This window comes from Dunckerocampus dactyliophorus, chromosome 2, assembly GCF_027744805.1.
Source record: "Dunckerocampus dactyliophorus isolate RoL2022-P2 chromosome 2, RoL_Ddac_1.1, whole genome shotgun sequence".
NCBI lineage: Eukaryota > Metazoa > Chordata > Actinopteri > Syngnathiformes > Syngnathidae > Dunckerocampus > Dunckerocampus dactyliophorus.
In genome coordinates, this window is record NC_072820.1 from 23,555,699 (window position 1) to 23,571,462 (window position 15,764).

At 37.9% G+C, this 15,764-nt stretch overlaps 1 protein-coding gene across 4 annotated transcripts in view; it reads left to right on the top strand.

The window, feature by feature from the left end:
- Positions 1–15,764, top strand: part of astn1 (astrotactin 1) — a 368,837-nt gene that overhangs the window by 162,934 nt on the left and 190,139 nt on the right. For all 4 annotated transcript variants that reach the window (XM_054764852.1, XM_054764861.1, XM_054764869.1 and 1 more), the window contains 2 exons: positions 9,970–10,136; positions 15,188–15,382. In XM_054764852.1, the coding sequence (XP_054620827.1) occupies positions 9,970–10,136; positions 15,188–15,382 (362 nt within the window). The remainder of the gene's footprint in view (positions 1–9,969; positions 10,137–15,187; positions 15,383–15,764) is intronic.

A 15,764-nucleotide genomic window follows, 5' to 3' on the forward strand; every position in this document is an offset into this window, starting at 1 on the left:
CAGCCTCTTGCGATAACGGTATATACTGTATCATGATGTATTATTTGGCATGTAAATTATAATAAAAGCGCAATGCGTCATTTACGGTTTTCAAGATTCAAGAGATTCAAGAGATTTTATTGTCATATGCACAGGAAAACAGGTAGTTCTGCTATGCAATTAAATTCTTGTTCTGTTCATTCTCCCAAAAAAAGAAAGAAAAACACACGAAAGAATAAGAACATCAGAAACATAAATACCAATAAATTAAGCAACAACAACAGAAGAGACATTAATACAGATAAATAATAAATAAATATATAGTGCTATGAGTGTGTGCGTGTGTTGCGTGCGGCGTGTGTGAGTGCTTCATTGAGAAGCCTGATGGCCTGTGGGTAAAAGCTGTTTGCCAGCCTTGTGGTCCTGGACTTCAAACTCCTGTAGCGTCTGCCTGACAGTAGGAGTGTGAATAATGAGTGTTGTGGATGTGTGCTGTCCTTGATGAGGTTGTGTGTTCTTCGTAGGACTCTAGATTTATACATGTCTTGTAGTGAGGGGAGGGCTGCCCCAACAATGTTCTGTGAGGTCTTGATCACCCGCTGGAGTGCCTTCCTATCACGTGTTGTACAGTTACCGTACCAAACAGTGATGGAGGCGGTATAACCTATAGGAACAACTCAGGATTTTGGTGGACATGCCAAATTTCCTCAGTCTTCTCAGGAAGTACAGTCTCCTTTGGGGCTTCTTGATAATTTGTTGGGTGTTGTGAGACCAAGGGAGGTCATCGCTGATGTTTGTGCCAAGGAACATGAAGGTTTTCACCATCTCCACCTCAGTCTCATCAATAAACAGGGGTCTATGCCGCTCCTTTACACCACCAGTGATCAGGCCGATGACTGTAGTGTCATCCGCAAATTTAATGATGCTGGTGTTGTTGTTGGAGGCCACGTAATCGTAGGTAAAGAGCGTGTAGAGGAGTGGACTCAGCACACACCCCTGTGGGGTCCCAGTGCTCACAAATCTTGAGCTGGATGTGCGATTGTGGACTCTGACTGACTGGGGCCTGCCTGTTAGAAAGTTAAACACCCAGTTACAGAGGGAGGGTGACAGGCCAAGTGTGAGGAGCTTATCTGAGAGTATGTGGGGGCTGACTGTGTTAAATACAGAGCTATAGTCTATAAATAGCATTCTGACATATGTGTCCTGACGTGTGCTAGTGTAGTTACTCTGTGATGTTGTATTATTCTCTCTATAGATTCTTAGTCACGCTTTGTATGTTTGCTCGCGTGACAGTTTGGTTATTTTACCGTTTTGTGCATTAGTTCCGGTTTCAGGCTCTTATTTTGTACCAATAGCGGTTTTGTTCCATTCTGCTTTTGGTCTCGTTTACTTTTCTGTTGCTGCTAATTTGGGTTGTTATTATTTAGTTCAGCCGGTGGCGTCTTGAGTTTGTTGGAGCATTGTCACTGTTACTGCTCATTGTTGGATCCCTGCCACTGCACAGCAGTTATCATTAAAAATATATGATAACAGCAGTTATTAACAAGTATACATTTTACCTGCATCTGGATCCTGCTCTCTACAAGCTCTCTAAAGTAACTGTCAAAATACCAATGGGTTTCTGATTGTTCATGTGGGTGCATTGGATGTCAGAAAGCCTGAAACCTTAAAAAAACGACTTTAATGAGAGTCTTGATGAAGTGGCAATAGAAACTTTCATCGGTAGACCACTCCCAACACACATGGCTATCCAAAGTCTTTCAGTGCAGAAGACTGCACTTTATTGAAAATTTCAACCTCTTCTGGCAAAGAGAGGATGTGTTTAAAGGAAGAGGCCCACACCTGAACAGAGGTGGACTGAGACGACTGTCTGATAACCTCCTCCACGTTTTGAGGCATCACAATGGGCCTGAACCGGATCCTGTGCTGCCACCGAAAGATGAGAAGAGCAAGAGAATAACTCTTGCCTCGCCACCCAAGGACCCAGGAAAGGATTCAGCCACAGCAACCACAGCCTGTCCTCCAGAATCCAGAACTCCGGTTTAAGGTGCAGCAACTCCACCCTCACCTTCACCACAGGCCTCACCACAGGCCTTGGACCCACCTGCTGCATTTACACCCTCCACAGATGCTTCACTACTGTTCCTGAAATAATTTCCCATTTGGAATTTGCACGAGAGCATCAAACATGGGACACTGAAAGGTAGAACAAAGTTTTATTCTCTGATGAGAAAAAAATTAACCTTGACGTTGCTGATGACTTCCAACATTCATGACAATGAGATACCACCTGAGATGTTTTTCACACGGCACAGTGGAGGGGACACCATCATCATCTGGGGTGCTTTTTCCTTCAATGGAACAATGGAGCTTCAGGTTGTGCATGTGCGTCAAACGGCAGATGGCTACATGGAGATGTTTTCTATTATGAAATGCGTCAGTTATCATTAAGATTGCATTCTATGACTTGCCAATTGTGTGTGCATGCAAACGTGCCATACCTTAGACCATCTTTTCCGATTGTTCCAAAAAAGGGTATCCTGGGTGCGGATCAGTAAGCTCACACAAACCAAACGTTCCGGACATTAGCGACTTCAGGAAAGGTTCAGTTTTATTGTCTAAGTGGGAGCACACCCTTAGAAAAAAACACTCGTCTTCCTTCCACTACATTTCTCTTAGTCTTGTTATCTGATGAATACAACCACAGCACTATATGTTGGACATCTATATGGACAAATGTATCGACAGTATATGATGGACAACTGAAGTCAGAAGGTAAACATTAGAAAGTGTTTGCAATTCTTCTATTTCATGTCATTTTGAAGTTTGGTGATGTCACCCCAGCTGACTTGTCTTCATTTACAAAATCTGCCTGAAAGCCATCCCCAGGTGCAACAGCTGCTGCTTTGGTCTGACAGCCTCTAATTACGCACAGATTGCATGCACAAATTGAATGAAACCCTCAGCGCATATTTGCCCTGTGGTTTTTATTTATGTAGACAAAAACACTGAATGTACACAGTTATTAGTTCCAGATGTAGATGAAAAGAGACAGGTAATGTAATGGTAATGGTTATGGTTTAATTTTATTAGAACATGCATACAAGTTACAATGGAGTACATCACATAATTCAATTCACAGTTCCACATGTTCAAAAGGAGTAGGAAGAAGCAAAGCTTATTTAATCCTACCCCCCATCCGTTCCACATCTTTTGCAGTAGATGTATTCACTTCCTGTATTCCATTCCTGATTTTTTAATACAGTAGTACCTCGCATAACATAAACCTCCTTTTACATAAATTCCACTGAACATAAAGAATTTATGTAGTTTTTGCATCGTATAACAGAAGAAATTCCATATAACATAAAGCGTCAAGTCAGTGCAAGTCTTTTTTTTTTCAATCAACTTTATTAATGCCTCAAGTCGGTGCAAGCTTAGACTAACACTTGGTGACGCCTTCTGACGCATCACGTTCTCATTGGCTGATTTTCGGGGCACCGCCTCCGCTCTCATCTCATTTGCTGATTATCGGGGCACCGTCTACGCTCTCATCTCATTGGCTGATTATCAGGGCACCGCCTACGCTCTCATCTCAATGGCTGACTTATACAGCACGTATGTGAGTTTGTGTGAGAGACAGGCTTGTCCCTTCAAACTCCTTCCTCTTCGTAGTCCCCCTGAAACTAACTTAAACAATTAAGTTAAGTTAAAAATTAAAATTTTGCACACAGCATTATCGTGTAGTGCATGTGCCTTTGTCTGTGAGACCAGCTGACTCTTAGACTCTTTGAGTCGCATTTCGACTCGGGCTAGTCATCCTCCTCCTTCCTGCCTCCACTTACGCTCCTGATCAAGACATCTCGTGAACGGTAGGATTGTTTTTCAGTTTCATTTATTTACAGTAATCTTATTTATTACCTTATTTTATATTGGAATGTTACTGTACTATGTTTATGCTAATGTTTTCTTATATTTTCCCACCATATTTGGTGGACTTTGAATATTTTGAAGTGCCAAAGAGGTGAGTTTGGGAAGATCTTGGAACGGATTAGGCTATTTACATGTATTTTATGCTTCGTATAACATAAAAATCCTATAACAAAGGTTCTCGGAACGGATTATTTACGTTGTAAGGGCGTCTACTGTATATAGAAGAATGATAAGGTAATGTAACAATATGATAATGTAATAAGATATTGTCACAATAAATGGAAATCATATATAATAATCAATGTAATAATAATAATAATAATAATAATAAATAGACAAGCGTAACAAAACAAGTTCAAGACTCCTCTTCCTTGTATTTTGCAAACATCAACTGTTCTTATTGTTTCTTGAATTCGGTCATCTTGGTGCATTGTTTGAGTTCCTTTCTCAGTCTGTTCCATAATTTGATTCCACATACTAAAATGCTGTGCGTATTTAATGTTGTTCTTGCATGTAAGTGTTTCAAGTTTAGTTTTTCCCTAAGATCATAGTTCTCCTTTCTTGCAGAAAAGTATTGTATGACATTTTTGGGTAATAGGTTATTATTAGCTTGATGCATTATTTTTGCTGTTTGAAAATGTGCTAAATCAGCAAATTTTAATGTTTGTGATTTTAAAAATAAGGGATTTGTATGTTCTCTATACACTGCATTATGCATCATCCTCACTGATCTTTTTTGCAGTAGATTTAGCAAGTGAAGATTGAAGCTTTTATAGTAATTATCCCATATTTCCACACAATAAGTTAGATATTGTAATACCAGAAAACAGTAAAGAGTGATCTTTGATCAAGAACAAATTTTGCTTTATTCGATATTGAAGTATTTCTCGCCACCTTATGTTGTATATTTTTGATGTGAGATTTCCAGCTCATTTTTTTCATCCATTATGATAGCCAGAAATGTATTTTCGTTCACCCTTTCAACGTTAACTCCATCTATTTGTGTTTGGTCGTACATGTCCTTTCTGCTATTACCAAATAGCATTATTTTAGTTTTACTTTCTTTACTTTTTAGTTTTACTACTTAAGTTCAAGTATAATCATTTTTTATCAAACCATCTTCTTATTTTTTTTAATTAGCTCTTGTGTGCTTTCCCCAGAACAAAAGGCAGTAGTATCATCTGCAAATAATACCAACTTTAAGTCTTTCGTCACATTACATATGTCATTGATATACAACTTGAACAGTTTTGGTCCTAATATTGACGCCTGGGGTACTCCACATGTTATATTTAAACTTAGATATTGCTTCCTGTTTGCTAGGTAGCTTTTAACCCAATTCAAAACGAATGCTCTGATTCCCTATCTTTTGTTTTTAGGATGTTGTGATTAATTGTATCAAAGGCTTTTGTGAGATCTATAAATACTGCACACTTTCTGTGGTCTGTAGCGTTGGTAATTTCCTCCGTAATGCTAATTAGTGCCTTAGAGGTTGAAATGTTCGCTCTGTATCCGTACTGACTATCTGCGAGTAATTCATTCTTATTAATAAATTTGTCCAACCTGTTGTTGAATATCTTCAGTAATTTGTAAATTGATGTTTGTCTCAATTTTTACAAATTTGAACTACTTCAGCTATTTTCATTTCTTTAAGAAATTTTCCAGTCTGAAATGATGAATTACTGATGTATGTCAACATTTCTAAGATCTCAGTGATAACCCTTTTTATTGTTTACATTTTGATTCCACTACAATCAGCTGATGTTTTTGCTTTACAATAATTGACAGAGTCAATTTTTTCAGTGATTTTCCTTTTTTGTTACATCAATGAGAAAAATGGAATTATGATTCAGGTCTGTTGTTTCATTCCTTTCCTCCATTGTCCAGAATTTTGGAATTTCTTCTTCCAATTTTGGTCCAATATTTACAAAGTGTAGTTTTTAAACATTTAAATGTTTTCTTTTCCTCTGGGTGTCCCTAAAGTCTTGACACGTGGGCAAAAATGCATATTGTGAACATTTTATTCCATTCAGATTTTAACAAATACATCATCAATATGATTTCCAGCATTTGTGATGCAAAGGTCGATGCGCTTTGCAAGACGCCTGTTAACTTGATGCAATAATGCCATTTTTTTTGTATTTTGATTATTTTGTGACATAATTAATCATCTATTTTTTTTTTAAAGTATGGAAATAAACAGCAGTTATTAAAAAAAAAACATTTAATTTCCATTTAATGAAAAAAACAATTGACTAATTTTGGTCTTATTATACTCTAGTCTTAGTCAAAAGTGAAATTACGATTTATAGCCAGATTAAATGCAATAAGTAAGAGCAAGTGAAAGTGACTGAATTTTGGAGATCTTTTTACTGGAAGAGGTTGGTATTCTTGTGCAACACAAGTAAAACAGCATGAATATTTCTTGTAAGCATGTATTTGAATATAAATGATTTATCAAAAATGCAAGACAGAAATTTTATTTCTGAAGTAGACTGTTGAGTTTCAACTTAATATGCAGTTTGTCGAAATTTAAGCCATGAACTGATGATTGAATACAATCAAACAGCATAGATGTTGATAGATATTATTATTACACTTGTAGATGCAGTCTATGAGCTCAATGTATTTTCAGTCTAATAGCTTCTCATAGCAGGCCTTCTTCACAAGCAGACACACTCACATAGCACAGCTAGAGTTGCACGACACTCATAGATTAATGAACACATGGAGAAGTACTGAGAGAACAAGCTAGTAAATAGGCAAGCCATCAGCATAGTTTGAAGCAGTTCCAGTAACAGAAATTTAACTTTCACTTTCCAGGCACAAAAACTTGGGTTTTACTTTATAGAGGGGCATGGCAACTACTATGTACTACGTACTACTATGTACGACTTTGTGTACTTTCATTCCGGGCTCTCTTTGTCCATCTTCCTTGTCGACGCAGAGTTCAGCGCTGTAACCAATTGTATTGCTGTTATTGTTTTATACAATTTGAAAACCTTGTAAATTGTGTGATCATTGACTACTTATCCGATAACATTGGGGTCCAACGAACCACGAAGAAAGCCTAAAGAGAAGCAATCGCCTTTGCAAGTTAATTTGGCACTACAACTGAGATCTCAGCAAGATTAGATACCTGAAGTACCAATTTTGAGCTACTTATAGAATTTGACTAACTGTGTCCTAAAATGTCATACATACAAGCCATCTTTTATAGATAGAAGTTGGAAATTACACAAAGAAATCACGAACAGATCAGGACACCTGACACCAGGACACCTACTGCTGATCAACAAAAATACACCATGGAACATTTTCTTGAATAATTTCCTGTTTCGTCATTTGAGTTCACAATAATCTCTGGACAGTATCATGCAGGTTGCTGCTGCAAAAGCAGTTCCTGCCATTTTGGAATGCAATTCCACTAGGGCCACAAAAAGCTATCTTGACTGGTATCACATTATGAGAAATGAAGTAATGTTGAGTGGAGTCAATACCTGGTGGAGATAACCCTAGCCCTAAGGAAGAGTTGGAACACATCAGATTGTCACTACTGATGCTTTCCCCCCCAGGTCATTTGATTTATGTGAGCTCTGTGCCTTAGATTTGAAAAGAAGCCGTAGTGGATTCTTTCAATTGGGGAGAACAAACACAGTGCTTGTGAACAAACATGGTGTTCTCAGGCAGCTACAAGAAAAGTGGTGTGAAGTGTGAGCTAGAAAGGATTATGGCAAATTATGGAATGACTCAACATGATCATCCAACTGCACAAAGGTCAATGCAGCACCAACAACAGATCCTGGATCTCCTCTTTACTGCAGTCCTTCTAATTGTTAACATGCAGCGTCTGCGTTGGGGTAGAATTCCTGCCATGTAATTCTGGTGGCAGTGTTATCCGGTAAGCCAACTAGGTGAGCAACCATGACAACTTAGATTGTTAGCTTCCTTTGTTGTTAGTCAACATCGGTTACCACAAAGAGATGGCAACCTGTCTGTACCCAAAGCTCATGACCATAGGTGAGGTTCGTAGGACCTATCACACCCAAAACAAGAATTGTACGTCTCCCATTTTAACTGGGATTTACAGTATTTTTGATATGGCAACTGTGTACCCTTTATAAATACACTCCTGATCGAAATCTTAGGACCAGTTGAAAAATGGCTAGAATTTGCATTTTGCACATTTGGATCTTCATGAGGTTTTAAGTAGAGCTACAATATGCAAAAGCAGGATGGGGGAGTGAGACAAAAAGAAAAAAAAAGGAGTTTGTAATTTAAAAAAAAAAAAAAAAGAAATACGTTGTTTATCACCTGATCAAAAGTTTAGGACTCTCCAAACCAGAACAAAAAATGTTCTCAGAAGGACTCAGTAATGAGTAGCTCCACCATTCTTGTTAATCACTTCAAAAATGGGTTTGGGCATGCTTGATGCGAGTGTTTCCAGGAGGCTAGTGGGAACATTGCTGCAAGTGGTGAAGATAGCTTCACGAAGGGCATCAACTGTCTGCCATTTTTATAAACTTCCCTTGCCATCCATCCCCAAATGTTCTCTATGGGATTTAAATGAGGGGAACATGCAGGATGGTCCAAAAGAGTGATGTTATTCTCCCTGAAGAAGTCCTTGGTCAAGCAAGCATTGTGAACTGCAGTGTTGTCCTGTTAAAAAAATCCAGCTGTTACCACACAGACGAGGGCCCTCAGTCATGAGGGAGGCCTGCTGCAACATCTGCAGCAACTGCCGTTTGACGACCCTGCACCACCTGAAGCTCCAGTGTTCCACTGAATGAAAAAGCACCCCAGATCACGATGGACCCCCCCTCCACTGTGCCGGGTAGAAAACATCTCAGGTGGGATCTCCTTGTCATGCCAGTAACGTTGGAAGCCATCTGGACCGTCACGGTTAAATTTTTTTCTCATCAGAGAATAAATAAAACATTTCTCCACTTTTCAATGTCCCATGTTTGATGCCCGGCAAAGTCTAAACAGGCAGTTTTGTGGTCTTTGAATTCGTTTTTTGTTTGATTTTTTTAGGTCTACAACTTGACTTTTTTGTTCCATAATGCTCAGGATCTTTCAAAAAAGCTTAGAATGACTGTCTTACTGCGCCCAACCTCAGCAGCAATGGCACACTGCGAGAGGCCTTGCTTATGCAGTTCGACAATCCGACCACATTCAAAAAGAGAAAGCTTCTTAGCTTTAGCCATCAGGAGGGCATGACAGTGTGAATGACAGAAAATGACAATTTTGAGCAGATTTTGGCTTTTATAGCCCGTGGTCCTAAACTTTTGATCAGGTGATAAACAACCTATTTCAGTTTTTTTGTTTTTGTTTAAATTACAAGCTCCAAATTGTTTTTGTCTCACTCCCCCTTCTTGTTTTTGCATATTGTAGCTCTACTTAAACCTGATTCGGATCCAAATGTGCAAAATGCAAATTCTATCAATTTTTCAACTGGTCCTAAGATTTCGATCAGGAGTGTATCAAACCATAGTTGTCCTTGTCAATGTCACCGTAGCCCTTGTTGTAAAATTACTTGTCAAAAGGACACACAATAGTCTTTAAGCCTCTTTAGTATTTCTCTGGAATGTGTATTCCCGCTATGGTTATGGATTCTCCCAATTTATTGTAAGCCTTCATCCACCCATCCATTTTTTATACCGCTCCTCATTAGGGTTGCGGGTGAGCTGAAGTTATCTAACTGAAAAGGCGGGATACACTCTGAAGTACACCCTGAACTGGTCAGCAGTCGATGGCGGTTTATTGTCAACCTCCCTATTTTTTTAATGCTGCAAAGATGTGTGCAATAAGTTAAAGATGTGTGGATGTTTGAGGAAACAGCTTCGCAGGCAGCGCTTACACAGGCCACACGACTGGCACAGATGTTATCGAGTCTGTTCATCCAAACCACCTGGGATTGCTGATCATTTGACAACTTTTTACATTTCGTCTCACGCATCTGTTTAAAAAAAAAAACAAAAAACAAAAAACATTACCCTAATGAGTTTGTTTCTGATTTCTGGTTTAATGGTTTCGAAAACAATTCTCTTGTTACAGTGCCCCCCAGGGTTGAGTCCCATGAAGGATGGCAGTGGGTGTTACGATCACCACATTGGCATCGATTGCTCTGACGGCTTCAATGGAGGTTGTGAGCAGCTGTGTCTCCAGCAGCTGGCTCCTTTGGAGGATGACCCAACCCTTTATAACATCCAGATGTTCTGTGGGTAAGTACATATTATTTTATTGCTTTAACTATTGTACAGGAGGTCCTCAGGTTACAAAGAGTTCCATCCTCAGAGGCTTTGGAAGATTAATTTAATATCAGTCAGAAGACATACCTACATTAACACCTATCACTCACTGTACACAGAACACAGACATGTAAAATACAATAATACAAACACCAAATGCATATATGCAACTAAATGAAACAGTAATAAAAATAGCGTGAACAATTCCTTACCCACATCTCTTGTAAAATGTCAACATGCTGCTTTGTCATCTCCACCAGGAGCTTCTTTTAAGTAACTTAAAAAACATATTTAGAAACAGGTTTTCTATGCTCTAACTGCAAAAATATCCCAATTATAAATAAACACTAAATACAATACAAATGAAACTAATAAAACGAGTGAACAATCTGTTATCTTCTTGTAATTTCAACGTGTTGCTTTATCATCCCTACCAGCAGTTTCATCTTCAAACTTAACTTTATGCAAATTGCCTCTTACCCATACCGGCCATAAACACTTCACTTTCGCTCCCTTCCCCCTTTTTATGTTTCAAGGTTTCAAACAATCCTTTAGCCCTATATCGAATCAGCATACGCCTCCCTGGGATACAACATTGATTGTGGTCTTCCAGCCAAAACACCAGCAACCTTTCCATCGCAGTAATGAGAGCACTCTGCTTCATAGGAGCAGATCCTTTCACATGCTCAAGGATGCCGTTTTCATCCGGCCAATGTTGGTGGCTGTTTCTCTTCTCTTTGAGCTTTTTATGATGCTCATTTTTACTTCTACAGTGATGGCTTTCCTTTTCTTTGGCGCCTAGCAACCGAAAGAGTCTGCCTTATTCTTTATGTTTGATCATCATGATATTACATTAAAGTAATCCCTTGCCACTTTGACCTTCAAATTCCACAGCTTCACTTTATTGCGGTGTTGCAAAAAATATATTAATAATAAATCACTGGTGTTTCGTGCTATTGTTAGTTTAAAACAATATGCATAATTAAGAAAATGTTATGTATTTTTTGCACAGATTCATCATTTTCAGACATAAAAATGGCTAAGTGAAGTAAAATACAAATACAAGGCATAGGAAGATGCATTCAAAGACCTTTCGGGATGTCCCGATCCACATTTTTTGGCCTCCAATCCAATTCGATTTTTTTTTTGTAGTCTTGCCGATCCGATACTGACCTTTTTTTTGTTTGTTTGTTTGTTTTAAATAATAATAAGCTTTTGTTACAAACATGAATTTGTGGAATTAAATATGGTTATGAAAATACCCCTTCAAAGCATTAAGAATAATGCAACCAAAGTATTGCTAAATTTACTTTTTTATTACACAGCATGACCAACAATATTGTTTGGCTTTTGTAACAAACCTCTGTGAGTCCCTAATCCAATAAAAGTCCATCCAATTAAAGATAAAATTGGAAAAAAAATGGGCATGTAAAATACTTTTTTTCCGTTTAAATTTTTTAGAATTCATTTAGAATTCATTCATTACCTTTTCCACTTATATTCCGAGCATAGAGTGTGTGGTTTTTGGGTTAGTGAATGAAATGCAAAAATCCTTCTATTTGAGCTATCAGCGTACCAAAGGGTTTGTTACATGATAACCGAGATAGTGTATAAGAACCAAGTCAACATTTTGGCAAAAATCTTTGGTGAAAACCGAATCGTACAAAGACGAGGGCATTGGAAAACAGAGGCTTGACTGTTTCTGTACATAGGGAAACAGTCAAACCTCTATTTCTCTACAGAAATAGGTAGGGGAATGGATAGAAGAGAGTGCGGGAGGAGGAGGATGAGAACAGGATACAACGCTCACACTTCATGTCATGGTAACCAGAAGCGCGGAAGATGAGGAAGAGGAACAATTCGACATGTGCTTCAGAAAAGAAAGTGATATTTGTCTTAAAGATATCAAAAATAAAGATAGAATACAATGGACCAAACAAATAAATCACATTTAAATTAAAAAAACCTTAGAGCAGGGGTGTCCAAAGTGCAGCCAGCAGGGCAAATTCTATATAGTCGTCCCTCGCTACATCGTGCCCGCACTCAATCAAAAACAAATGGTCAATGTTTCGTGGTTGAATATGGTCTAATATTAATGAAAAATATATCTATTTTTAAGCAAATTGTACATATTCATGGCCTAAGAGGAGCATTTTCAACACCTTGGTGTTTTGCTATGAGTTATTTCTTGAATTAAGTAGTGTTTCTCACCTTGTTTCTCACGCTGGCACTTGCAACTTTCCTCAGTTCCATTGTGGGTAATTTTGCAGCGGTAATCAATAAAAAAAGCAGAGACTTGTGGTGTAACTGTGTCAGTTAGCAAGGAACTACACAGTCAACCGGTGATGACATCATATACGGGCGACAGAGCTGACTTCCAGTTAATGTTTCCATGTAGTAGCAAGGTAATAGGATACTAACAAGGACGTTTTGCACTATAAATACATTAAGAACACAGCTGGACTCACGCAGGTTATTAATAACACAACAAGGCGCATGCCTTATTGTACACGCGAAAATGTACGCAAATCGGAACAAAATTCTGCCATTCTGTGTAAACCCAAAAATATGCAGTCCAGGGCATACGCTAACCAAGGTTTTAGCATATTTCATTAAAAAAAAAGAATAAAGAAAAGTGAATAATCTTAAAATTGTGCCACAAGCTTTCATTTTTTCTCTTTGTGGCCCCTGGTGGAAACAGGTTGCACACCCCTGCCTTAGGCTATATTCACACTGCAGGTCAATTCCTATTCAGTCGTGTTCATATGTAACCTGCATCTGATTTTTTCATGCCAGTGTGAACAGTACAATTTAGATTTTTTCAAAAGTGAATCAGGCTTTGTTCGTACAGTATGTAGATATAAATCCGATATGTATCCGATGCTACTACAATCTGAACGGTCAGTTTGCATATATCTGACCAATACGTCATGGAAAGGTGTGGTTTACCATGCGAGACTTAGATAAAGGCAGTCACACATGTAGGCCACCCACATGCTCCTCAGAAATTGCCACAAACACGTTAAGGAGAACACACACTGCAGTAATCTTTACTTCCGTAAACACACAAAAATGCATGTGACGTCGTGTTGCTGCTGCTGTGCATGCACGTCATTTCCCGGGCGCTTTGCATTCTCATTAAAATGTCAATTTTTTTTGTTAGTGTGAACGACCACATAAAAAAATGGATTTTAACAAAAAGTATGAATTGGACATCATACCCTGCAGTGTGAACATAGCCTTTGAGAGGTTTGTACTGTTTCAACAACACACACAAACAAATTTAATCAAATGAATGTGATGATATCATCATGCTTCACACTGACACTACCCACACAACTTTGTCACATACTCCTAGCCAGGTGTGAATACACATCACTCCCAATATCTATGTTATATCTCCATTTTATCACTCCCACTTACACTCCCACTGCACTTTGGATTAAAGCCTACACCAAAGACAAATTGGTATAATTCAGATGCATGAGGGTTGCATTTTCAAGGGTGTATAACATATAATAATTCCACTCATACTATGAAGAAGAACCACATTTAGCAGACCGTAGCAAAGTACAGCACGTAGGCCACATCTGCCCCTTTATCTGTCCTTGAGTGGCCCACATAAGGTTCATGGAAATTGGAAAATGAAATTCCAACACGTTTTCTCCACCTTTACCTTCAGAGTTTTGAACGAAAGTTTGGCTGTTAAGCATTTACATCAGTGGTGTCCAAAGTGTGGCCCGGGGGCCATTTGCGGCCCGCAGTACATTCTTAACATAGCTTAAGAAGGAAACCAAAAAAAAAAAAACACACACTCGTAGTAATTTTACAACAATAAAGTCAAAATAGTCATTGAAAAAGGTTGTAATCTAACAAGAAAAGTGGTCATTTTACAAGAATAACGTAATACTAAGATTAAATACAACATCATTTTAGGAGCATGAAGATGCAATATTAATGAAAGAAGACTTTATCGTAACATCAGAAGCAAATAAAACAAATAATATATATACATATGTATATATTTTTTAAAGTTTTTAATTTATGAAATAATAAAAAAAAAACAGCAAAAGTTCGGGGGGGAAGCAAAGTTCATACTAATAATAGGCTTTTTCGCCTATATCATAAAGCTGAAATGTAGTTTTTTTTATGTATACAGTATAAAGTATAATTTCTTAGCATATCTACATGTGCTGCTTTACAGAATATCAAAGTGGCCCTTTTGTTTTTGTGGCATCCTTTCATTTTTCAATCTGTGGCCCTTGCTGGAAAAAGTTTGGACACTCCTGATTGTATATTCTATATTATTTTATGCATATTATTAAGTATTTATTTAATGAAGTCAGAGATAAACTGTGTGTTCAGTGCGCAGAGAGTAGATGGTCCTAGATGTCATGTGACAGTCATGTGCCTGTCCCAGGAAATGGCTTCCTTAGAATGGCAATGTGTCATTTCCAAAAGCTTATTTTTTGCCATGAAAGCTCATTTAAAATCTGTTTAACAATTGCAATGCTTTAATCAGGTGTCAAATATTACAATTCAACTACAAATGTTGCTATCGGGCGTTAAAACATGCTAATAAGACACTCAATAAATGTCACTCTTTTAATGGTTTTCAATCAATATTTGTTCTTTACTTCCGTTCAAATAAAAGAAGTGTCAAGTTAATATATTTAGCATGAAGATTCTAACATTTATGTAACATCACACATCTTTCTCCATTTATTGTATTTCTTTGAATGATAGCATTTGTAAATGACTGTGAAAGGAATGTGTGCAAACAATCAGAGCAGCTGTGTATCTTCTTTCCTTCAATTTTGTATTCTTTGTCACATGAAGTATGGCCCTTTTTATTGCATTTTATCACATGCGCTGTACTTCAATATGTTTTATTTGAACCATTCTGAATAATAAATAAGAATGTTCCTCGTAGTATTACTTCAGTAGATGTAGTTCTTATTCACGAATAAGCCCACATTTTTCCTGCAAATGAACATTTGTTGTGTTTGGTCTGTCCGACCTAGATGTATTGAGGATTACAAGCGGGGGCCAGACGGTAGATCTTGTCTGCCATTATCTGAGTCCTGCACAGAGGGGATCGACTGTGGGGAGGCTGCAGACATTCCGGCAAACCAGACGGTGTTTGGAGACCTCTTCTACGGCTACAACAACCATACCAAAGAAAGCACCTCTGGACAAATCCTCAAGGCCACGTTCAGGTAAACTGCTACTGATGATTTTAATTTTGTTATTATTAAAATCATGTTTTATTTTATTTATTTTTATTATGTTTATATTTTTACATGTGTTTATGATTTGTATTATTTGCTTTTATTTTTATATTTCATTTTTATTAAATTAATATCTTTTTTAACCATTTGGTATTTTTATTTTTTGTGAGTAACAAGAAGAACATGAATGGGAATACTAAAATGGGATAAAGGATACAGGAGGTGGACAAGGAAGGAGTACAGCACTCTCACTTCTTGGTACGGTACCAAATAGAGCGGAAGAGAAGAAAAACAATCCAGAATATTTCTGCTGCAGCCACAAATTGAAAAGTGGCTGCATGCGTGCCTCATTGCGCCACCCTGCGCCGGA